Source organism: Oncorhynchus masou, chromosome 13 (assembly GCF_036934945.1).
Source record: "Oncorhynchus masou masou isolate Uvic2021 chromosome 13, UVic_Omas_1.1, whole genome shotgun sequence".
NCBI classification, from domain to species: domain Eukaryota; kingdom Metazoa; phylum Chordata; class Actinopteri; order Salmoniformes; family Salmonidae; genus Oncorhynchus; species Oncorhynchus masou.
In genome coordinates, this window is record NC_088224.1 from 48487714 (window position 1) to 48512881 (window position 25168).

The window sequence follows — 25168 nt, forward strand, 5'->3', positions numbered from 1 at the left end:
TTTCTCATTTCCTCTCAAACAAACTGGCCCCGGTTTGAGGCAAAAATAGAACTGGTTTAAATTAACCACTTCATACACAGAACAAAAATGTATACTCAGTCAACAATTTCAAAGATTTTACTGAGTAAAAGTTCATAAGGAATTCGGTCAATTGAATTGAATTAAATTAATTAGGCCCTAATCTATGGATTTCGCAAGACTGGGAATACAGATAGCTTAACCTCTCTAGGCTAGATGGGACGCTACCTGACCAATTTCCAGTGAAAGTGCAGGGCGCCAAATTCAAACTACAGAATTGTAAATATTTAACATTTTGAAAATACACATGCAATATGTCAAATTAAAGCTCAACTTCTTGTTAATCCAGCCACTGTCATATTTCAAAAAGGCTTTACGGCGAATGCAAACCATATGATTATCTGAGGACAGCACCCCATCAAAAAAAAGACTATCATATTTCATCCCGCCAGGCGCGACACACAACTCCAGAAATAACGATATAATTCATGCCGTACCTTTGTGATACGGAGTCGGTGAACATATCTCATAGTAATGGGGCAAGTTGATTGGCTTTGAATAATAAATGGAAGGGCAAGCCATCAGGGCCTGTGGCCTTACCACTTTGCGTTACCTTCAGACCATTTTATTTCATCTAGATGCCGAGGGTTATCCAGAACTTTACTCATGTCCATAACTTGGATATCAATGGATGGAATATCTAAAGTTGTCCATAGCTGTATTATCTGATGGTGTTTTGGATTTGTGGAAGTTGGAATAAAATTACAAGTTGTATTAATATTAGAGGGATCACTTGTAATTTTATGGGACGAGTCATATACCTGAGAAATAAGGTGACTGGCTTTTTAAGTTGGTGTGCCAACAGGAGGCTGGCCTTGTCACCATTTTCGAAGTACTCCCCTTTGTTCATTGCAACAAACTCTGCTTTCAGTAGAAAGCAGGTTAAATGGAGTTTGAAGTTTTAGCCTCTGTGTATAATTCAGGGAATGGTGAAGTTGTATATTGGTGGTCTTGTGCCAGGATTGAGTCCAGTAGTTCTTGAAGTTTCAGTTCTTTGTTTGACCATTTTTGCGCATTGTAAGAAATTCTTTCCCCGTAATACACCTTTGGAAGTATCCTAAAGAAGAGGGAGAGGTGTCGTCATGAATACATCTGTTGGTTGAGATAGTCACAGAATTCTTTGTTAGACAATATGGTCCTGTTAAATCTTCAATTCTAATTTCTTGTGTTCGAAGTTAAAGCTTAGGCATTATTTTGGGCGTAAGGTCTGAAATTACTATAGCAGAATATTCTGTAGTCTCAACTGCGGTGAGAAAGGTTCGATCTAAAAAGTAGTCTATGCGCGAGTAGACTTGATCAACATGAGAAAAGTTGAAGTGCAATGTTACCGGGTGGTGGACGCACCATGGATCAACACAACCCATTTGGGTCATGAATGTAGAAAGAGTTTTTGCCTTCACGGAGGTCCCCGCCGACAATGAGGCGGTGTGTGTCAAGATATTAGGGAGAGAGGCTAAAATATGTCATAAATCTAGTAAAAGTGATCAACATCACCAACTAAGGCCAAAGTAAACCATGAGAGTTCAGAATCTCCATTAAAAAAAAATGTATAGATCAAGCAGACCCCAAATTTAAAAATGTGCATTCGGAAAGTATTCAGACTCTTAAAAAAAAAAAAAAAAAAAAAAAAAATTGTTACAAATTTTGTTACAGCCTTATTCTAGAATGAGGGGGGGGAACAATTTAATCCAATCTACACACACTACCCCATAATGACAAGGCAAAAACAGGTTTTTAGAACTGAAATATCACATTTACCTAAATATTCAGACCGTTTACTCAGTACTTTGTTGAATCACCTTTGGCATTGATTACAGCCTTGAGTCTTGGGTATGATGCTACAGTCTTGGCGCACCTGTATTTTGGGAGTTTCTCCCACTGTTATCTGCAGATCCTCAAGCTCTGTCAGGTTGGATGTGGAGCATCACTGCACAGCTATTTTCAGGTCTCTTCAGAGATGTTGAATCGGGTTCACGTCCGGGCGCTGGCTGGGCCACTCAAGGACATTCAGAAACTTGTCCCGAAGCCACTCCTGCGTTATCTTGACTGTGTGCTTAGGGTCGTTGTTCCTGTTAGGCTGGGACGAAGGTTCACCTTCCAAGGTCCTGAGCGCTCTGGATCAGGATTTCATCAAGGATCTTTCTGTACTTTGCTCTGTTCATCTTTGCCTTGACCCTGACTGGTCTCCCAGTCCATGCGTCTGAAAAACATCCCCACAGCATGATGATGCCACCGCCATGCTTCACCGTGCCAGGTTTCCTCCAGACGTGATGCTTTGCATTCAGGCCAAAGAGTTCAATCTTGGTTTTATCAGGCCAGAAAATCTGCTTCTCATGGTCTGAGTGTCAAGGTGCTTTTTGCCAAATTTTGAGCAGGCTGTCATGTGCCTTTTACTGAGTGGCTTCCGTCTGGCCACTCTACCATAAAGGCCTGATTTGGTGGAGTTGTAAGAATATTTTGAAGATACATACACAATGCACAGTACCAAAGGTCAAGAGGACAAATATTCAAGAGTATTAAGATCAATGGAATTAGTTGTTTGTCTGTAATGGGGGATTAATGATCAATGGGTCAGAGATATGGGAGGAATTTCAGTCCTGGACTCATAGCTACATGGCAAGTTATCATTGGTCCAAATTGTTTATGTTGAACCTGAAATAGTATACTTGTAATTTGGCCATTGACCCAGTTTTATTGCAAGAAATTCTAATTGGTCAATCACAGGCTAGGGCTGGGTTAAAAAACAACATCCTGTCCCTTTGTTCTGTGGAGAGAATCACAGAAGAGAAGCACAGGGGAGAATGAACATCTACCTCCCACAAGATTTTGTTCTCTTTGAATAAACTTATTTTCCTCCCCCTGATTTGCTTTGGGGTCTGTTTTTATTGAAGAGTAACATCAACTGCTTAGAGTGCTTCAGATATGGGAGAACCTTCCAGAAGGACAACCATCTCCACAGAGTCATTCTGGAGCTCTGTCGGAGTGACCATCGGGTTCTTGGGAACCTCCCAGACCAAGGCCCTTGTCAACCGATTGCTCAATTTGGCCGGCGGCCAGCTCTAGGAAGAGTCTTGGTGGTTCCAACTTCTTCCATTTAAGAATGGAGGCCACTGTGTTCTTGGGGACCTTCAATGCTGTAGAAGTGTTTTGGTACCCTTCCCCAGATCTGTGCCGACACAATCCTGTCTCGGCGCTTTACAGACTTCCTTTGACCTTGTGGCTTGGTTTTTGCTCTGACATGCACTATCAACCCTGGTACCTTATACAGACAGGTGTGTGCCTTACCAAATAATGTCCAGTCAATTGAATTTAACACCGGTGGACTCCAATCAAGTTGTCGAAACGTCTCAAAGATGATCAATGTAAACAGGATGCACCGGAGCTAAATTGAGTCTCGTAGGAAAGGGTCTGAATACTTAGTGGGGCAAAAAAGGATTTAGTCGGCCACCAATTGTGCAAGTTCTCCCACTTAAAAAGATGAGAGACCTGTAATTTTCCTCATAGGTACACTTCAACTGTGACAGACAAAATGAGAAAAAATATCTAGAAAAGCACATTGTAGGATTTTTAATTGATTTGCAAATTATGGTGGAAAATAATTATTTGGTCAATAACAAAAAAACATTTGACGAGGTTTTCACACACCGTTTCTGGTATTTTGGCCCATTCCTCCATGCAGATCTCCTCTAGGAGCAGTGATGTGTACCTATGATAAATTACAGGCCTCATCTTTTTAAGTGGGAGAAGTTGCACAATGGTGTTTTGGGGCTGTTGCTGGGCAACATGGACTTTCAACTCCCTTCAAAGATTTTCTATGGGGTTGAGTTCTGGAGACTGGCTAGGCCACTCTAGGACCTTGAAATGCTTCTTACGAAGCCACTCCTTCGTTGCCCGGGCGGTGTGTTTGGGATCATTGTCATGCTGAAAGACCCATCCATGTTTCATCTTCAATGCCCTTTCTGATGGAAGGAGGTTTTCACTTAATCTCACGATACATGGCCCCGTTCATTCTTTCCTTTACACGGATCAGTCATCCTGGTCCCTTTGCAGAAAAACAGGCCCAAAGCATGATGTTTCCACCCCCATGCTTCACAGTAGGTATGGTGTTCTTTGGATGCAACTCAGCATTCTTTGTCCTCCAAACACGACGAGTTGAGTTTTTACCAAAAAGTTATATTTTGGTTTCATCTGACCATATGACATTGGGAGAATCTTCTGGATCATCCAAATGCTCTCTAGCAAACTTCAGATGGGCTTGGACATGCACTGGCTTAAGCAGGGGGACACGTCTGGCACTGCAGGATTTGAGTCCCTGGCGGCTTAGTGTGTTACTGATGGTAGACTTTGTTACTTTGGTCCCAGCTCTCTGCAGGTCATTCACTAGGTCCCCCCGTGTGGTTCTGTGATTTTTGCTCACCGTTCTTGTGAGATCTTGCGTGGAGCCCCAGATCAAGGGAGATTATCAGTGGTCTTGTATGTCTTCCATTTCCTAATAATTGCTCCCACAGTTGATTTCTTCAAACCGATCTGCTTACCTATTGCAGATTCAGTCTTCCCAGCCTGGTGCAGGTCTACAATTTTTGTTTCTGGTGTCCTTTGACAGCTCTTTGGTCCTTGGCCATAGTGGAGTTTGGAGTGTGACTGTTTGAGGTTGTGGACAGGTGTCTTTCATACTGATAACAATTTCAAAACAGGTGCCAGTAAAACTGGTAACGAGTGGAGGACAGATGAGCCTCTTGAAAAGTTACAGGTCTGTGAGAGCCAGAAATCTAGCTTGATTGTAGGTGACCAAATATGTATTTTCCACCATAATTTGCAAATCAATTAATTAAAAATCCTACAATGTGATTTTCTGGATTTTCTTTTCCTCATTTTGTCTGTCATAGTTGAAGTGTACCTATGAGGAAAATTACAGGTCTCATCTTTTTAAGTGGGAGAACTTGCACAATTGGTGGCTGACTAAATATTTTTGTTGCCCCACTGTGTAAGGTATTTCTGTTTACTATTACTAAATTAGCTGAAATTTCTACATTTGTTTTTACTTTGCAATTATGGGGTATTATGTGTAGATTGCTGAGGACTTTTTAAAATATTTAATCCGTTTTAGAGTACTGCTGTAACATAGCAATGTGGAAGAAGTCAAAGCATTGAATACTTTCCTAAAATACCATTATCATGCATGTCTTGAAACTGGGGTAGCGGGGAAAATGCATTTCATCTATGTGCTTACAGTGAATGGAGGATGCTTTTCCCGTGGTTCATTTTCATGCCAGCCAGGTAGACTATACTCCTGTTGTAAAGATTAACAATGTGCTTAATATTAGGAACGTTGAGAAATAAATATAGTAGGCCTAGCCTATAGAAAGCTGATGGGATCCTCTTTAGTACAGGCCATCACTGTTTTCTCGTTCTTTTGCATAGCCTATAGAATTGTGGTGCAAAATGAGCTCCTAGGTTCTCATCAAGTTTTTGATTTTCGAACACATTTGTATTGACGTCAGTGTATAAATTGTCGGCGTAGAGAACTTAGTTTACCTGAAATGTTAACAACCCAATGTTTATATCCCAGGATAAATTAGCTAGCAACAGCAAGCTAGCTAGCTAAATTGCCATAAATGTTTAATGCTTTTTGACCTTTCCCCAAATTAATATAATTGGTTCACTTTTTAATATTTCAACCTGTGTGGGGGGGGGGGGCAGACTACGTGATGCATGCAGTCTGGTCAGCATGGAAGTCTTCTAACCAAAATATCAGCTTTACAGGGACTATGCTGGCCTGTAATAGACTTGGTCAGGGAGAGGTTGAAAAATGTCAGTGAAGACACTTGCCAATTGGTCTGCGCATGCTTTGAGTACACGTCCCAGTAATCCGTCTGGCCCCGAGTCTTTGAATGTTGACCTGTTTAAAGGTCTCCCTCACATCGGCTATGGAGCGTGATCACACAGTCATCCAGAACAGCTGATGCTCACGTGCATGCTTCAGTGTTGCTTGCCTCGAAGCGAGCATAAAAGGCTTTTTGCTCGTCTGGTAGGCTCGTGTCACTGGGCAGCTCGCAGCGGGCTTTCCCTTTTGTAGTCAGTAATATTTTTCAAGCCCTCCCACATCACACGAGCGTCAGAGCCGGTGTAGTAGGATGCAGTCTTAGTCCTGTATTGACACTGCCAGTTTGATGGTTTGTCTGAGGGCATAGCAGGATTTCTTTTAAGTGTCCGGATAAGTATCCCGCTTCTTGAAAGCGGCAGCTGTAACCTTTAGCTCGATGCGGATGTTGCCTGTAAAACATCGCTTCTGGTTGGGTTATGTACGTGCAGTCACTGTGGGGATGATGGCGTCGATGCACTTATTGTTGAAGCCGATGACTGAGGTGGTATACTCCTCAATGCCATTGGATGAATCCCGGTACATATTCCAATCTGTGCTAGTAAAACATTAAAGTAGCATCCGCACCATCTGACCACTTCAGTATTGAGCGAGTCATTAGTACCTCCTGCTTTTGTTGGGGATTGTAATCAGGAGGATAGAATTAGGGTCAGATTTGTCAAATGGAGGGTGAAGGACAGCTCTGTTTTGGTGTAAAGGTTTTCTAGAGTTGTTTTTTTTCTCTTCCTCTCTGGTTAAACTTGACATGCTGGTAGAAATGAGGTAAAACGGATTTTCTTGTTTGCTTATGGCCTTGTACAACTCGCTGAGTGATCTTAGCATCGGTTTGTGGTGTTTTAATTGATGGCTAAGAATAATATGGATGTGAACTCTCTTGGTAAATTGTCTTGAGGTATTCTACCTCAGGTGAGCAATACCGCGAGACTTCTTCAGTATTAAACATCGAGTACCAGCAGTTGCCAAATAACCTGCCCTCGATTTACCAGACGTAGCTGCTCAGTCCTGCTGATGCACGGAGAAGCCAGCCAGCTCTATATTATCCGTGTCGTCGTTCAGCCACGTCTCGGTGAAATGTAAGATATTAGTGTTTAATATACCTTTGTTAGGATACTCTTTTTAATTGTAGATCGTCCAGTTTATAGTTCACTTTTTAGTCTTTAAAGATAAAATCTTCTTCCAGTTCGAGGTGAGTGATCGCTGTTCTGATGTCCGTAAGCTCTTTTCAGTCATAAGTGGTATCAGCAACATTATGTACAAAATGAGTTACAAACAATGCAACAAAATAGCACAGGTGGTTAGGAGCCCGTAAAACTGCAGCCATCCTCTCCGGCGACATGTGTGTATAATTGTCTTCACTATTAGTCTACAATGTAGAAAATAGTAAAAATATAGAAAAACCCTGGAATAAGTAGGCGTCCAAACGTTTGACTGGTAATTGAGGCAGTCCAAACTGAGTCAGAAGTTCCCAGTTATAAAGAGGGGCATGTGCTATGCCACTGCTTTATAATAAGTTAAGAGTAACTAAAATCTTAAGATGTCAAATGATATCATGCTCAGTGCTCCAGCTATGCATTTGGTTTAGCTAAGTGGCTAGATGTCAAGATCAAGTTTCTTGGTTACTTCAAACATTCAATCCCCTCCTGGCTCAAGATCCCTGTTGCCTAAATTTGTTATGTGTCAAAAAATAGAAATAGCGCCCCTTGTATTCCGGTAATACTGTATTCTCCGGCATGAAGTGATTATATGCAATGGCAACTGAAAAAGTGGGTATGTGGCGCACCCCTGTGTACACCCTCCACTAAATCACTGTGTATGGGGCAGGAGTGGGACAGAGGACCAGAATCAAAGGCTCCATTGTTTTTGACTTTGTCATTGGCCTCATTGCCTTATAACTCACAAGACTTATGTAGCCCTGTCCCCAAAGATGCGGTGACTGATGGCTGGAAATAAAGGACTGATCATGAGTCATGATCGATCGAAGGGGTGAAATGTGTATAAGTTTTGTGTTAACCATGTGGCTAGCTGTGATTTCAAAGTAAGCTTGTTGCTCAAATGACTTTATTTACTAGACAATATCTGAAGAGCATACGACTGTTGGTTGGCTATTTAATTTGATTCAAATAAGTCTTAAAATGTCTGCGACTGTAATTTGGAGCACGGTCTGGATTTAAGACCTTGACTTTCCATTTGTTTATAATTGGGTTTGTTTTGTAACTATCAGTTGCGGATGTTTTTGACTGAATGTCTTGCTCTTCTCTCTTGCTCTGCTTTCATATAGCTGGCCCAGAGTGTGATTGAGCTGAACCACCAGATTCAGCAGAAGGACAAGGAGATTCAGCACAATGAGGCCAAGTGAGTTTACTCTACATGTTATTTAGTCTCTGTGCTTGATTGGGACTTTTTGTACTTTCCAACACTCCAGCTATTTGCTATATTGTTACCTACTGATGTCGTTCCCATGAACCAGAGGTATGGTTTCTTCCTGATAAATCAGGGATTTCTGACCATCCTATTTACACTGAACAATGGGGTGTTTCATGAGTTGAAATGAAAGTTCCCAGAAAATGTCCATACGTGCCCCGGTTATTTCTCTCATTTGCACAAATGTTTCCATCCCAGTTAGTGAGGATTTCTCCTTTGCCAAGATAATCCATCCACCTGACACGGGGCATATCAAGAAGCTGATTAAACAGCATGATCATTACACTGATGCACCTTGTGCTGGTGACACAAGGCCACTGTAAAATGTGCAGTTTTGTAATGCCACAGATGTCAGAAGGTAAGGGAGAATGCAATTGGCATGCTGACTGCAGGAATGTCCACCAGAGCTGTTGCCAGAGTTGAGTGTTAATTTCTCCGCCATAAATCGCCTCAATGTTTTAGAATTTGGCAGTACGTCAAACCGGCTTCACAACAGACCACGTCTATGGTATCGTGTGGACGAGCAGTTTGCTGATGTGAACGGAGTGCCCCATGTTGGGGTTATGGTTTAGGCATGAATAAGCTATAGCCAACAAACACACTTGCATTTTATCGATGTCAATTTCAATGCACAGAGACCATAATGAGATCCTCAGGCCCTTTGTCAGGCCCTACGTCATTCATCCTCCGCCACCACTTTTCAGCATGATCATGCACGTCGCAAGGATCTGTACACTATTCCTGGAAGCTGAAACTGTCCCAGTTCTTCCATGGCCTGCATACTCACCAGACGTGTTACCCATTGAGGCTGTTTGGGATGCTCTGGGGTTCTTAAACCTTTTCAGCCTGGGACCCAAACTAGAAATTCTGTTTTCCTGGGAACCAGGAAGACCTGCAACTATATGTAAATATGGGTACATTACATTGCCCTAACGCCAAAAACAAATGCAATATAGACGACAACAATAACCTAATACTCATAAATAGCTATTCATGTTTGATCCCCATTTAAAAACTCTTGCATATCTGTCTAGGTTTGAACTGTTGCTGTTAAAATACAATATATAATATAAATTCTGAACAGGAATAAACTGATTTGATCACATCACACATGTCTAATAGAAAACACAAGCTAAGTTTTTAATAGTGCAAGCCTAAGTAACAATACAGATGAAAAATGGTCAGGCCTATTGTACATCTTAGTTTAGAAATGATTGTTGAAAAAAAGTATAGGTCAGAACTGTGACTGTTAAAATACCATTTTTATATGAAATGTAGTAATCTGATCACATCACACGGGTGTAGACCAGAAAACACAAACACGCAATCCTAATGAGAGTTTGGCTGGTTGACTTTTTAAACAAGCAGGTCTATTCTGGCTGCTGTTTTTGACTGCAACCCTGACGTCATATGCAGCATTCTGTACTTCTAAAGGGGTAAAAGCACATTATTACCACCCCCCCCCCCCCCTTGTTCCAACTCGGGAGAGACAAAAAAAGGTTGAGAGCCATGCGTCCTCTGAAATGCATCCCTGCTATGCCGCATTGCTTCTTGACATACTGATCGCTTTACCCGGAAGCCAGCCGCACCAATGTGTCAGAGGAAACGCTGTCAGCTGTCGATCGAAGTCAGCGTGCAGGCGCCCGTTCCGCCACAAGGAGTCACTAGAGCGTGATTGGACAAGGAAATCTCTCCCCTAGTCCGGACGGTACTGGGACAATTGTGTGCTGCCTCATGCGTCTCCCGGTCATGGCTGGCTGTGACACAGCCTGGGATCGAACCCGGGTCTGTAGCGGTGCCTCAAGCACTGCAATACAGTGCCTTCGACCGCTGTACCACTCAGGAGGCCTTGTACTTGTTTTTTAAGAATTCAAGAGTTGAGAACACTGACTTGTATAGGTATGTGGTGCCAAACTTGATCAGAACATCTACTGCCATCTCAGGCAGGCAGGAGACTGCTTCCTGCTGTACCAGTAGATGACCAACCCAGAACTGTGAGTGTTGTCTCCAAAATGCATATTGCTTCAGTTTATTCCAGTTCAGAATAAAAATTATTACTTTTATTTTAACAGCAACAATTCCAACCTAGACGTGTTTTCAACAGTAAGATGTTAAGTAGGCCTGGATTTTTTTTCATCTGTACTGTTACTTAGGGTTGCAGTAAGTTTTTTTTTTTTTTTTTAAGCTAGCTTGCGTTGGTTAACGTTAGCTAGCTAGTTGTGTACAAGGTGATTGTTTGAAAAAGAAACTCACTGTATTGTAATCCCTTATTTCTGCTTACATAATCATCACCTGTTATAGAATGACAACAATACCTTGAGAGCTGACTTACTATTCCATTGTTGAAGCACTGTTTCCTGAAGCCAGGGGCGCCATTTTGGTTTTAGAAGTGGTTTAGAAGATATCATTATTAAATATGTTTAACTGATTAAGAAGACTGAACTCGATCATAGTTAATTTGGTAATAAATATTGTTGCACCATTAGACTAACAAACTACAGACTTTAAGACATCCTCTCCATCAAATTTCAGCCAGACTGACCAGCAAGCCTGAGCTGCCTGCACCCCCCACCAGCCTAGTCAATAGCTCAACTCCAACCCAATTCAATTTCCTCCCCAGTTCCCACCTTAAAATGTTTTAATTATCAATGAAAAGGTTACAATTTTATAAATAGCCCACATACTACTCAAATATACATTTAAAACACAAACAGCAATTTCATCAATTAATCTCACAGGACAAACAGTAATGTACACCTATTTTTACTTGCACACTATAGCTGGGTTGCCCCGTCCTGTCCCTAGGGGTTTACCACACTTCAGTGCCCCAACTCCGCTTTAGGATCTTAGTGAAACATTCATTTACTAGTTTTGGGTGTGTTAGGCCAATGCCGGTGACAACCCACAACAGCAGACCACCAGGACTGAGCAGCCCAGCAGCTAGGGATTGCCTAAATGGGTATTTCCCCTGACATGGGCATGTTTTCAATACAGACTCCTTTATTCTAACTGTATTCCATATAAGGCCTCCAGACCTTATGACAGTTGCCCAGTTTACCCTTAATCTTGTAGTAAATCAAAGCTAGTGATACTTAACTTGACATTTCCTGAGGATAACCAACCGTCCAATTAATGGACATGCATTACTTAGCTGCTATAAGTGCTTGGTTTCATGGTTTTGTTTGCTTATCTGAAGAAACTAAGGAAAAGGGAGAATTTGTAGGCATGTTGAGATAAAATAACATACTCTTTGAAAGAATTCAGCCAGCCTTCACAAGATCATAACATATGCAAATGTGTCCCCTTTTTGTGTTTTACACCTCAGCAGGAAAGACATTTCTGAATCCATGTAATTCCGTTTCACTGGCATGTAGTTCTTTCTATGGCTGGTTTTAAACTATATAGTAATTTGTCTAAGATATGTTTGAATCTCCAGTCATGTTCATATCTTTTAACTCTTAATCATCAATAGCTTCTTCCAGGTCTTCCTCACATTTTTTTGTTTTACTGGTTTTCTGTCATCAAAAAACAAACCTTCATACAGTTTGGAAATCAACTTTGGAGGTTTGTCGCACCTGCCTTAACCTCTTGATTACTACACATCCTGGGCCCGGGAGCGTAATCCTCAACTGACATAAATATTACTAGAAAATATTCCTTTTCATGAAATCACAAGTGAAATATATTGAAACACAGCTTAGCCTTTTGTTAATCACCCTGTCATCTCAGATTTTGAAAATATGCTTTACAGCCAAAGCAAGAAGAGCATTTCTGTAAGTTTATCGATAGCATAGAATTATGACTAGCTAGCAGCAGCCAACCTGGTCACAAATCAGGAAAGATATTAAATTGTTTACCTTTGAGCTTTGGATGTTTTCACTCACGAGACTCCCAGTTAGATAGCAAATGTTCCTTTTTTTCCAAAAATATTATTTTTGTAGGTGAAATGGCTCATTTGTTCAAGTTGGGCTGAGAAATCGACCAGAAATTGCGGTCACAACAACGCCGAAAAATATTCCAAATTTAGCTCCATAATATTGACAAACATGGCAAACGTTGTTTATAATCAATTTTTTTTATTTTTTTATTTCACCTTTATTTAACCAGGTAGGCTAGTTGAGAACAAGTTCTCATTTGCAACTGCGACCTGGCCAAGATAAAGCATAGCAGTGTGAACAGACAACACAGAGTTACACATGGAGTAAACAATTAAAAAGTCAATAACACAGTAGAAAAAAAGGGGAGTCTATATACAATGTGTGCAAAAGGCATGAGGAGGTAGGCAAATAATTACAATTTTGCAGATTAACACTGGAGTGATAAATGATCAGATGGTCATGTACAGGTAGAGATATTGGTGTGCAGAAAAGTAAATAAATAAAAACAGTATGGGGATGAGGTAGGTGAAAATGGGTGGGCTATTTACCAGTAGACTATGTACAGCTGCGGCGATCGGTTAGCTGCTCAGATAGCAGATGTTTGAAGTTGGTGAGGGAGATAAGTCTCCAACTTCAGGGATTTTTGCAATTTGTTCCAGTCACAGGCAGCAGAGTACTGGAACGAAAGGCGGCCAAATGAGGTGTTGGCTTTAGGGATGATCAGTGAGATACACCTGCTGGAGCGCGTGCTACGGATGGGTGTTGCCATCGTGACCAGTGAACTGAGATAAGGCGGAGCTTTACCTAGCATGGACTTGTAGATGACCTGGAGCCAGTGGGTCTGGCGACGAATATGTAGCGAGGGCCAGCCGACTAGAGCATACAAGTCGCAGTGGTGGGTGGTATAAGGTGCTTTAGTGACAAAACGGATGGCACTGTGATAAACTGCATCCAGTTTGCTGAGTAGAGTGTTGGAAGCAATTTTGTAGATGACATCGCCGAAGTCGAGGATCGGTAGGATAGTCAGTTTTACTAGGGTAAGTTTGGCGGCGTGAGTGAAGGAGGCTTTGTTGCGGAATAGAAAGCCGATTTGATTTTCGATTGGAGATGTTTATGAGTCTGAAAGGAGAGTTTACAGTCTAGCCAGACACCTAGGTACTTATAGATGTCCACATATTCAAGGTCGGAACCATCCAGGGTGGTGATGCTCGTCGGGCATGCGGGTGCAGGCAGCGATCGGTTGAAAAGCATGCATTTGGTTTTATTAGCATTTAAGAGCAGTTGGAGGCCACGGAAGGAGTGTTGTATAGCATTGAAGCTCGTTTGGAGGTTAGATAGCACAGTGTCCAAGGACGGGCCGAAAGTATATAGAATGGTGTCGTCTGCGTAGAGGTGGATCAGGGAATCGCCCGCAGCAAGAGCAACATCATTGATATATACAGAGAAAAGAGTCGGCCCGAGAATTGAACCCTGTGGCACCCCCATATAGACTGCCAGAGGACCGGACAGCATGCCCTCCGATTTGACACACTGCACTCTGTCTGCAAAGTAGTTGGTGAACCAGGCAAGGCAGTCATCTGAAAAACCGAGGCTACTGAGTCTGCCGATAAGAATATGGTGATTGACAGAGTCGAAAGCCTTGGCAAGGTTGATGAAGACGGCTGCACAGTACTGTCTTTTATCGATGGCGGTTATGATATCGTTTAGTACCTTGAGTGTGGCTGAGGTGCACCCGTGACCGGCTCGGAAACCAGATTGCACAGCGGAGAAGGTACGGTGGGATTCGAGATGGTCAGTGACCTGTTTGTTGACTTGGCTTTCGAAGACCTTAGATAGGCAGGGCAGGATGGATATAAGTCTGTAACAGATTGGGTCCAGGGTGTCTCCGCCTTTAAGGAGGATGACTGCGGCAGCTTTCCAATCCTTGGGGATCTCAGACGATATGAGAGGTTGAACAGGCTGGTAATAGGGGTTGCGACAATGGCGGCGGTTAGTTTCAGAAATAGAGGGTCCAGATTGTCAAGCCCAGCTGATTTGTACGGGCCCAGGTTTTGCAGCTCTTTCAGAACATCTGCTATCTGGATTTGGGTAAAGTAGAACCTGGAGGGGCTTGGGCGAGGAACTGCGGGGGGGGCAGAGCTGTTGGCCGAGGTTGGATTAGCCAGGCGGAAGGCATGGCCAGCCGTTGAGAAATGCTTGTTGAAGTTTTCGATAATCATGGATTTATCGGTGGTGACCGTGTTACCTAGCCTCAGTGCAGTGGGCAGCTGGGAGGAGGTGCTCTTTGTTCTCCATGGACTTCAGTGTCCCAGAACTTTTTGGAGTTGGAGCTACAGGATGCAAACTTCTGCCTGAAGAAGCTGGCCTTAGCTTTCCTGACTGACTGCGTGTATTGGTTCCTGACTTCCCTGAACAGTTGCATATCGCGGGGACTATTCGATGCTATTGCAGTCCGCCACAGGATGTTTTTGTGCTGGTCGAGGGCAGTCAGGTCTGGAGTGAACAAAGGGCTGTATCTGTTCTTAGTTCTGCATTTTTTTGAACGGAGCATGCTTATCTAAAATGGTGAGGAAGTTACTTTTAAAGAATGACCAGGCATCCTCAACTGACGGGATGAGGTCAATGTCCTTCCAGGATACCCGGGCCAGGTCGATTAGAAAGGCCTGCTCACAGAAGTGTTTTAGGGAGCGTTTGACAGTGATGAGGGGTGGTCGTTTGACTGCGGCTCCGTAGCGGATACAGGCAATGAGGCAGTGATCGCTGAGATCCTGGTTGAAGACAGCGGAGGTGTATTTGGAGGGCCAGTTGGTTAGGATGACGTCTATGAGGATGCCCTTGTTTACAGAGTTAGGGTTGTACCTGGTGGGTTCCTTGATGATTTGTGTGAGATTGAGGGCATCTAGCTTAGATTGTAGGACTGCCGGGGTGTTAAGCATATCCCAGTTTAGGTCACCTAAAAGAACAAACTCTGAAGCCTGATGGGGGGCGATCAATTCACAAATGGTGTCCAGGGCACAGCTGGGAGCTGAGGGGGGTCGGTAGCAGGCGGCAACAGTGAGAGACTTATTTCTGGAGAGTAATTTTCAAAATTAGTAGTTCGAACTGTTTGGGTATGGACCTGGAAAGTATGAAATTACTTTGCAGGCAATCTCTGCAGTAGACTGCAACTCCTCCCCCTTTGGCAGTTCTATCTTGACGGAAGATGTTATAGTTGGGTATGAAAATCTCTGAATTTTTGGTGGCCTTCTTGAGCCAGGACTCAAGACACGGCAAGGACATCAGGGTTAGCAGAGTGTGCTAAAGCAGTGAGTAAAACAAACTTAGGGAGGAGGCTTCTGATGTTGACATGCATGAAACCAAGGCTTTTTCGATCACAGAAGTCAACAAATGAGGGTGCCTGGGGACATGCAGGGCCTGGGTGTACCTCCACATCACCCGCGGAACAGAGAAGGAGTAGTATGAGGGTGCGGCTAAAGGCTATCAAAACTGGTTGCTTAGAGCATGGGGGATAGAGAATAAGAGGAGCAGGTTTCTGGGCATGGTGGAATATATTCAGGTCATAATGCACAGACAGGGGTGCGGGTACAGCGGAGGTAAGCCCAGGCACTGGGTGATGATGAGAGGTTGTATCTCTGGACATGCTGGTTGTAATGGGTGAGGTCACCGCATGTGTGGGAGGTGGGACAAAGGAGGTATCAGGGGTATGAAGAGTGGAACTAGGGGCTCCATTGTGAACTAAAACAATGATAACTAACCTGAACAACAGTATACAAGGCATATTGACATTTGAGAGAGACATACAGCGAGGCATACAGTAATCACAGGTGTTGAATTGGGAAAGCTAGCTGAAACAGTAGGTGAGACAACAGCTAATCAGCTAGCACAACAGCAGGTAAAATGGCGTTGACTAGGCAACGGGGCCGACAGATAAAACATAAACAAGCAGAATGGAGTACCGTGATTAATGGGCAGTCCAGCGTGCATCAGCTATGTAGCCAAGTGATCAGTGTCCAGGGGGCAGGGAAACTGGATTGAGTGTTATCCAGGTTAAAAACTAACAATGACTAAATAGCTTGTAGCTAGTTAGCTGGTTAGCTTCTGGAGGTTCTTGAGTGTGTTCTAAAAATTAAAAATAATAGCGATTCTGTATCACATTGGGTGAGGCAGATTACCGGAAGGTATAAACAAATTAAAAATCGAAAAGAGAGTAAATATGGGTCCAGTGAGTGTTTGGGATGTGGCGATTCAGACGGTTAGCAGGCCTGTGCTAACAAGCTAACAGTTAGTAGGCCGGGGCTAAACAAGGTAGCAGTTAGCGGACCGGGGCTAAACAAGCTGGCAGTTAGCAGGCCGAAATAGCAAGCAAGGAGATAGCAGGGGCTAGAGAGTTAGCCTTTGGGGGACGTCACGATGGGGTGAGTCTGTTTATTCCTCTTCATGCGGTGACATCGATAGACCGGTCGTGGGTCCGGGTATTGTAGCCCAGGAGTATGCTACGGTGGTAGGTATTGTAGCCCAGGAGTATGCTACGGTGGAAGCACAGGGGCTCTGGCCGGGCTAGCTTCAAGCTAAGTGGGTGGAAACGCTAGCCAGGAGTAATCATCCGGGGTTGCGGTTTAGCAAGATAGCTAGTTGTGAAGATCCAGCTGAAAGATGTTCCGTTTGCGGTGGGAATCCGGGGATAAAAATAAATAGGTCCGTTATGCTCTGGTGAGAGTCGCGTTGTTCGAACTGGCGAGAGCTTTCCGAGCTAAAGGTTAGCTGATGACCGGTTAGCTGAAGACCGCTAGCATAGCTGGTAGTTAGCTGGCTAGCTTCAGTTGAGGGGTTCCGGTTCCGAAGTAAATATAAATACTTAGGAAAAATAGCTACATTGGGTGAGGCGGGTTGCAGGAGAGTATTTGGAAGCTGAGGTTTAGCAAAATGTTTTAAAAGATATGTTAAGAAAAATATGTAACGAAAAAAGACATATATATATATATATATATGGGACACGTCTTTCTGCTACGCCATCTTGGGACAATCCTCAAGGTGTTTTTAAAATATCCGATAATATATCAACCTGGACAGTTGGCTTTTCACTTGGACCGGGAGGAAAAATGGCTACCTCTGTTTTACGCACAAAACACTGACTTCAGCTGACTACTGACGCAATTTTGACGTTCAGGCTCATTTTTCAAAATAAAAGCCTGAAACTATGTATTGTGACACCAGACACATTAGGGAAGCCATAGAAAAAGGAATATAGTTATCTCATTCACTGCTCAATAGGGACGCATTGGAACGCAGAGCTTTCTAAATAAAAGTCCCTTCCTGATTGGATTTTTCTCAGGCTTTCGCCTGCAAAATCAGTTCTGTTATACTCAGACAATACATTTTTACAGTTTTGGAAGCTTTAGTGTTTTCTATCCTAAGCTGTCATTTATATGCATATTCTAGCATCTTGTCCTGACAAAATAGCTGTTTATTTTGGGGATGTTATTTTTTCAAAAATGAAAAGTGCCCCCTAGATTCAAGAGGTTAAACAGCAGTTGCCCTGCCAGCTACATTAGTCAACTGAAGAGTTGCCAGTTTTTGCTCTACTTGCTTTTACAACTTGGTAAAAGAGCGCAACACATACACACTGAACTATGCTCAACTCTCCTATGCTGGTCCAGCCAGCCTTCCAGGAGCTTTGCCTTCACACAGCATGTCAGCCCGCTTTGGTGTCCAACCGGCTGGATTTAGGACCTCGAACACTCCAAACAGCCTACCCAACCGCTCAGAGGCGTCCACATGGTCCCAAAGCACACTGTTGCTACTTTGTGTATCACATTGCAATGATCAGACTGGGGTTTACTGTCATGCTGTGGATGTTTGGTCAGGACTTTTAATTTTTATTTATTTGTTTAAGAGACCCATTACTAAGCACTTCTCCACACAAAACACATTGTGGGTGCTCCTCGTTATTTGTCAATGTTTGTATGAAACCAAGAGTGAGAAACTCATCGCTGTATTTGTGTTTCAAAACGATTGATCTCAGTCAGAACTTCTGGCTAGCTTGAGTCAATTCGATGACAGCGGTGAGTGATGGTGTGTGGCAGACAGCCTACCTTCTGCTGAACGACAGCGCTGCGGTTAATGGGTTGCGGAGTGATCTTCAAGAGAACTGCCAAAAAAAGATCCGGTGAAGCACATCTCCCTCCCACTCGCTTAGCTGCCAAGCTGAGCAGAGGCACCGCTGCTAAGCAGAGCACACTGAACAGGGAGCACAGTTGCACTTGGTCTAATTAATGAAATAATAATTATACATTTACTCAAACACGTTGCGACCCAAATTTTTAAGAAAGGCTGTTCTGAATCAATGTGTACAACAGCATGTTCCAGTTCCTGCCAATATTGCATAGCAAAGTTGCATAGCCATTGAAGAGGAGTGGGACATTCCACAGGCCTCAATCAAAAGCCTGATCAACTCTATGCTAAGGAGATGTCGCGCTGGGTGAGGCAAATGGTGGTCACACCAGATACGGACTGGTTTTCTGTTTCAAGCACCTACCTACCTTTTTTATTAAGGTGACCAACTATGCATTTCTGTATTCCAAGTCATGTGAAAGGATTTGCTTATGAACTAACTTTTTATTGTTTTATATTTTTGTTCGGTATAGATTAGATTATTCGACATTGCAACTGACCATCCCAAATCGTCTTTCCTCCTTTTCCCCCTGATACGATTACATTTTTCTGCCAATCTCATCTGCCAGGATGCAGGAGTACCAGCGGCAGATTGCCGAGCTGGAGGGAGAGTGCCGGGAGCTGCGTGGACAGCTGCAGGACCTGGAGCAGGCTAACCAGACGCTGAAGGATGAGTACGACGCACTGCAGATCACCTTCGGTGCCCTGGAGGAGAAGCTGCGGCGCACCACCGATGACAACCAGGAGTTGGTGTCGCGCTGGATGGCTGAGAAATCCCAAGAGGCCAACAAGCTCAATGCGGAAAATGAGAAAGACTGCAAGTGAGTGGGGTTGTCCTGATACCGGGTATCACGATACCAGGAAGTATCATGGCAACGAAACAAAATATGAAGCATATTCTATTTCTTGAGGAAAACAACTTTGTCTTGTCACTGAGTCACATTTTATTTATTCCAAGCTTTAGCACTCCATATTTTACAGAAACCGAACCTACAAGTGAGTGAACCAGGGCGTCACAGCTTGACTCTGCTCTAATTGTATCATATCCTAGTGTGATGAGGGTGCATAGAGCAACTGGGTGGCTGGCCTGGCGCTGAGAAGGCTTGGAGACCCAGCTGTGGCTCAGGGATCACTCTTCTAGTTGCCCCCAAGTGGCCTGCATGCAATTTTAGTACTTTTTGTATTTTAATCATATAGCAAACACTCTTATCCGGAGCAGCAAGCAATCAATGGATTCAACTAAAGCAGGCAGGATGACCTCATGTCACATTCATTTTTAAGTAAAACCTTCCAAATAAGTGTTTAGGTTGTTGTGTAATCCAGTAATAAGTGCATTTTATCTAGTTATTCTCATGCTTTTCGTTCCAGGCGCAGACAAGCCAAGCTTCAGAAGGAGCTTGCAGATGCTGCAAAGGAACCCCTGCCCATGGACCCGTGAGTATTATTTACCATAGAACCACAGACTGCTCTGAGCAGAGGGATAGAGTAGTTTGTGAGCTAAACTGGTCAATTCTTAACTCCACTTGGGGTGACTCACCTTTTTTTAGTTGGGTTCATTTCTATGGCAACGAATGCATCAGCTTTAACCTTTTCCGTGGCAGGCTAACTCCACTTTATCCTGAATGAAGTGTTTGAGCTGCGAGTTCAGGACCAATCAGATTTTCTTTACTGTCGCAAAGCGTCTTCATAATACCCTTCATTCTCGGTTCAATATTTGAGGAAGATGACATTTAAATATTTTATTAATCAAATGTACAATTTAAATGCATATCACACTATACAGTTAATTATGGCAAGAGCGGATGCGAGGGATTAAGGAATTAAAATTGAGACTCACCCCTAGGATTGGTGGTTGACTTTTCTGGTCTCCTGTTCTCAGGGACGACGACATCGAGGTTCTAACTGAGGATTCTGGGAAAGGCACGAGAGAGGCCTCTCCCAACCGGCCGCTCAGCCGCACCCCCAGGTGGGAGTGAGACTCAAACATGTTCTTAGTGAAACCCTGTCCAGAAATGTCCCCTTTCGCCAGTCCTACACACTTGATGTAGATCTAAGAATTTGATAGATCTAAACAATATGGAAGTAGCTCCACCTTACCCTATGAAAGGCTTGGGTGAAATCTTCAATCAGCATATTGTTTATACCATACCTGGGTTCAAATGATTTGTTCTTTAAATACTTATTTTCAAATGAACGTACTATAAAAAGCCCACTTAATCAGATTTTTTTTCTTCCAAATACCATACGGACCTGGGTTGAAATGCATGGGAGTATTTATTTGTTGTATTAGAAAATACACTATTTCCAAATACATTCCAATATTCAGCTACTAAATATATAATCCAAATACTTGCAGTACTAGTCAAAAGTTTGGAGACACTTACTCATTCAAGGATTTTTCTTCATTTTTACTGTTTTCTACATTGTTACTACATGATTCCATATGTGTTATTTCTTAGTTTTGATGTCTTGACTATTGTTCTACAAAGTGTCAAACAAATCAAAATTATATTTGAGATTCTTCAAGATAGCCACCCTTTGCCTTAATTACAGCTTTGAACGCGCTTGGCATTCTCTCAACCAGCTTCACCTGGAATGCTTTTTCATGTCTTTGAGGAGTTTGAGGAAGCTCACATATGCTGAGCACTTTGCTGCTTTTCCTTCACTCGGCGGTCCAACTTATCCCAAACCATCTCAATTGGGTTATGGTCGGGTGATTGAGGAGGCCAGGTCATCTGATGCAGTACTCAATCACTCTCCTTGGTCAAATAGCCCTTACACAGCCTGGAGGTGTGTTGGGTCATTGTCCTGTTAAAAACAAATGATAGTCCCACTTAAGTGCAAACCAGATGGGATGGCCTATCGCTGCAGAATGATTTTGGTAGCCATGCTGGTTGTGTTCGTTGAATTCTATATAAATCACTGACTGTGTCACCAGCAAAGCACCCCACCACCATCACACCACTTGCTTCATGGTGGGAACTACACATGCAGAGATCATCCTTTCACCTACTCTGCATCTCACAAAGACACGGCGGTTGGAACAAAATCAATTTGGACTCATCAGACAAGTTCAGATTGCCACCTGTCTAAATTTCTATAACTCGTGTTTCTTGGCCCAAGAAAGTCTCTTCTTGTTGTCCTTTAGTTGTTTCTTTGCAGCAATTTGACCAAGAAGGCCTAACTCACGCAGTCTCCGCTGAACAGTTGATGTGTGTTACTCTGTAAAGCATTTATTTGGGCTGCAATTTCTAAGGGTGGTAACTCTAATGAACTTAACCTCTGCTGCAAAGGTAACTCTGGGTTTTCCATTCCTGTGGCAGTCCTCATGAGAGCCAGTTTCATCATAGTGTTGATGGTTTTTGCGACTGCAATTGAAGGAACATTCAAACTTGTTGACTTGTTCCTGATTGACTGGCCTTCGTGTCTTAAAGTAATGATGGACTGCCATTTCTCTTTGCTTATTTCAGCAGTTCTTTCACCAAATAGGGCTGTCTTCTGTATACCACCCATGTCACAACACAACTGATTGGCTAAAACGCATTAAGAAGGAAAGAAAGTCCACAAATGAACAAGGCACACCTGTTAATTAAAATGCATTCCAAGTGACTAACTCATGAAGATGGTTGAGAGAATGCCAAGTGTGCAAAGCTGTCATCACGGAAAAGGGTGGCTGCTTTGAAGAATCTCAAATATAAAATATATTTTGATTTATCACTTTTTTGGGGTTACTACATGATTCCATGTGTTATTTCATGGTTTTGATGTCGTCACTATAATTCTACAATGTAGACAATAGTAAAAATAATGAAAAACCCTTGAATGAGTAGGTGTCTGGGCTTTTGACTGGTGCTGTACTTCCAAATGTGTCTTGAAAGTAATTGAAATACCTTAAATATTTTTTCAACCAAAGTCTGGTTTATACTCAATATTTCAAATCTTTTCAAATCTACACAAGTGCCTAGAAAGCTGGGGCTAGGGATTTTTCTGGACCGGGACGTATATTTTTGGCGGAGGGTATGAAATAACCCTCTCTGTGATCCTTTCTTGTAGTAAACGTATCTCCGGACAACCTCCTCAAAGCGGCCTGTTGGACTCGATCTCCAACATATTTGGGTGCGTTTGCTTGGTTCTCTGTGGCGAGTCTGAAGTCTTCCGCTCTATGGGTGTCTGTCTGTTCGTCTGTCCTGGGTTGTGTTCATAAGGCACCAAACGGAAGAGTTGCAAAAAGTATTGCAACAGTGTGCGTTAATGAATACACCCCTGGAAAGGGGCTTTTTTCGTTTTCTGTTTCATTACATTATCAAACATTTTCCCTTATGTTACTGTGGATCCTTTGGATGGGTGTGTCCTTCCTGTTGATGGCTTCTCTCTGTCTGTCCGTCTGCAGCGTATCTGAGTCTGTGCATCCCGGACTCCTTCCTCCAGACTCCAGGTGAAACGTCACTGTGGTGTCTGTAGGGCTGACAGCTGTGTGCACGCCTGTGTGTGTGTGTGTGTGTTAGTGGAGGCATCTTGATGTAGCTACTAAAAATAATCCAGGATGATGGCACTATTAAATTTGGCTTCTCAGTGAAAACAAATCCCACGTGGGAAACTAACAATCTGAACAAGTGTTTTAATTTATCTAGGTTAAATTCGACTGACCATCAAATCTTAAACTGATCGATTGATTGAAAACCTGGTCTCGGGCATAACTTTTGCTTTGTTAGTGATTCAATGGCTTTAAAAAAAAAAATCATATTTATGCAAATTCATACATTCTGGAACTCTTGCTGAATGTTACCTTTGTCTTTAAAAAAATAATTTATTGCTTGTTTTGAGTACAAGACTAATTCCATCTGTGAATGGGGTAATTTGTTTGATAATTCCAAAGTGCTCCATCTCATAAGTATACCCTCATTAGGGTGCAAATATCACATACTGACATGCTTTTCAAAGCACCTGCGTCTTTGTATGCGATTTCCCCACCCTTATATCGTTATGTAAACAAGCGCGGAGACTTTGGGGTGTTCCATAAAGCAGGATTATTAAGTTAGCCAGTCAGCTTTGATAAGCAGTTATTTATATGTATGTATGTGTACCTTTTTATTCATAAAATTAAAAACATATTTTAAAATTTTATGAATAAAAAAAAAGGTACTTTCAACATGGGTTGTTAGATATGAAGTCTAATACCATGGTAATTTCATGTCTTTCTCTTGAGGCAACATTATGTTTGTTGGCTTACTGTAAATAAGTTAATTGTTTTTGCTCCATGTTGGTTAGCTTCCCAGCTAAAGTGGTTTACAGTTGGCAACCGCTCCTACACTATTTAGCTACTGTGACACTTGGCTATAGCGTATTGGACATAGTATGAAGCCTTGTTTGTTTGAAGGATTTCCGGTGTGGATTTACTCAATCTACCCTGCGAGTGTTGCATTTTCCTTTCCGTTAGCATAGAAACCGACTAAAATGAAGTGTGAGACAGTTGTGAGTTGCTTCTGCATGTCTTGTTGGTTACCGTTTCAGCTATGCTACGCTTGCGGTCTAGTTTGGCCGTTAGCGGCAACTGATTTGGGATCCTAGAAATCCCTGGCTTCCATTTGCTTCATGACGAGTTCCCTGACTACTTCCCACTTCCATCGCTCTGCTTTCTGACCCTGCACTGGCTTCCCTGGGACCATTGCATGTTGTGCTATGAGTTCCGTGACCATATGGTTGTATTTCGACTTCCCTGAATGCATTTTGTTTTTGATTGTCTGCGTGTTTAAGGTGATTAGTAGTTTTACAGCTCTCCTCTCTGTTGACAGGCGTCGTCCTGGGATCTCTTACGGAACATCACCTGAAAACACGGAGACGACCTCCGGAGTGTGTGCCGATGTCCGCGTTCCCTCCACTGCCCTCCATGTATTTGTAAGTATCTTGGTTTCATTTTCCTAGTGTTTTGAGATCAGGCCAGCTCTCACACGTGGACATGCGCACATTTTTATGAAAGGCGGGAGTCTTTTTTAAAATTTATTTATTTTAGGTCAGGTGCTGAAGGTCGATGATGAGATGTAAAAGGTCTGATTGCCCAAGTCCCTTCCCATTGTCCCCTCTGCTCCCAGCAGCCCCTGCTCTACTCCCAGCATGCTCTAGTTGTGCATCGTTGGTCACAGGGGCTGCTGACAGAGAGGATGACCTCACATCCTGTCTCTTTAAAAGACCAAGGTGTCAGAGTGATGGACATCCAACATGGCCAATCACCAAGGAGTGTGGGGTTGTGGGATTGGGATAGGTAGATGATCTCAAGTTTTCAAGCTGAGACCTAGACTTTAGAAAACGATGCAGAAGAGAAAGAAAAATAAATGTGATCGGCCGCCTTGACTCAGTCTTATGTAGAAAAATTTGAAATTGTGTTTTTTCTATTGAATAAACGCAGAGACACAGAACTACAAAATGGTATATCATACATTGCATTTGAGGAACAATGGGAAAGTAATTCTGCTTTGAAAGTTGTAACCCCACTTGAGAAAATGGCCCTTGACTATTTTGGGACACCTATTGGAGAGGTCTTTGTGTACACCCATTCAGGATTGTTCACACCTTTTTTTAAGCCAGCCCCACCCATCTCTTTAATGATTCACATGTGAGGTCATGTGTTAACAGTGAGTAGTGTAGTAAAGATTAAGACTAAGTGGTAAAAGTAGTAGCCTACAATGATGAAAAATTCCTGGTGAACAAAGTGTCCAGATAAAAATATTTTATAAATAGATGA

The 25168-nt window shown here is 42.8% G+C and overlaps 1 protein-coding gene and 1 non-coding gene across 3 annotated transcripts in view; both read left to right on the forward strand.

Moving 5' to 3' along the window:
* Positions 1–25168, forward strand: part of atg16l1 (ATG16 autophagy related 16-like 1 (S. cerevisiae)) — a 55434-nt gene that overhangs the window by 5705 nt on the left and 24561 nt on the right. Inside the window, exons 5-11 of one of the 2 annotated variants that reach the window (XM_064984119.1) lie at positions 8238–8311; positions 18999–19250; positions 19798–19863; positions 20309–20395; positions 22483–22545; positions 22820–22864; positions 24222–24324. In XM_064984119.1, the coding sequence (XP_064840191.1) occupies positions 8238–8311; positions 18999–19250; positions 19798–19863; positions 20309–20395; positions 22483–22545; positions 22820–22864; positions 24222–24324 (690 nt within the window). The remainder of the gene's footprint in view (positions 1–8237; positions 8312–18998; positions 19251–19797; positions 19864–20308; positions 20396–22482; positions 22546–22819; positions 22865–24221; positions 24325–25168) is intronic. The other variant, XM_064984120.1, reaches the window with a different exon arrangement.
* On the forward strand, positions 24453–24719 carry LOC135553522 (small Cajal body-specific RNA 6). Its single transcript, XR_010457602.1, has one exon. It is a non-coding gene; the product is annotated as a small Cajal body-specific RNA 6 (non-coding RNA).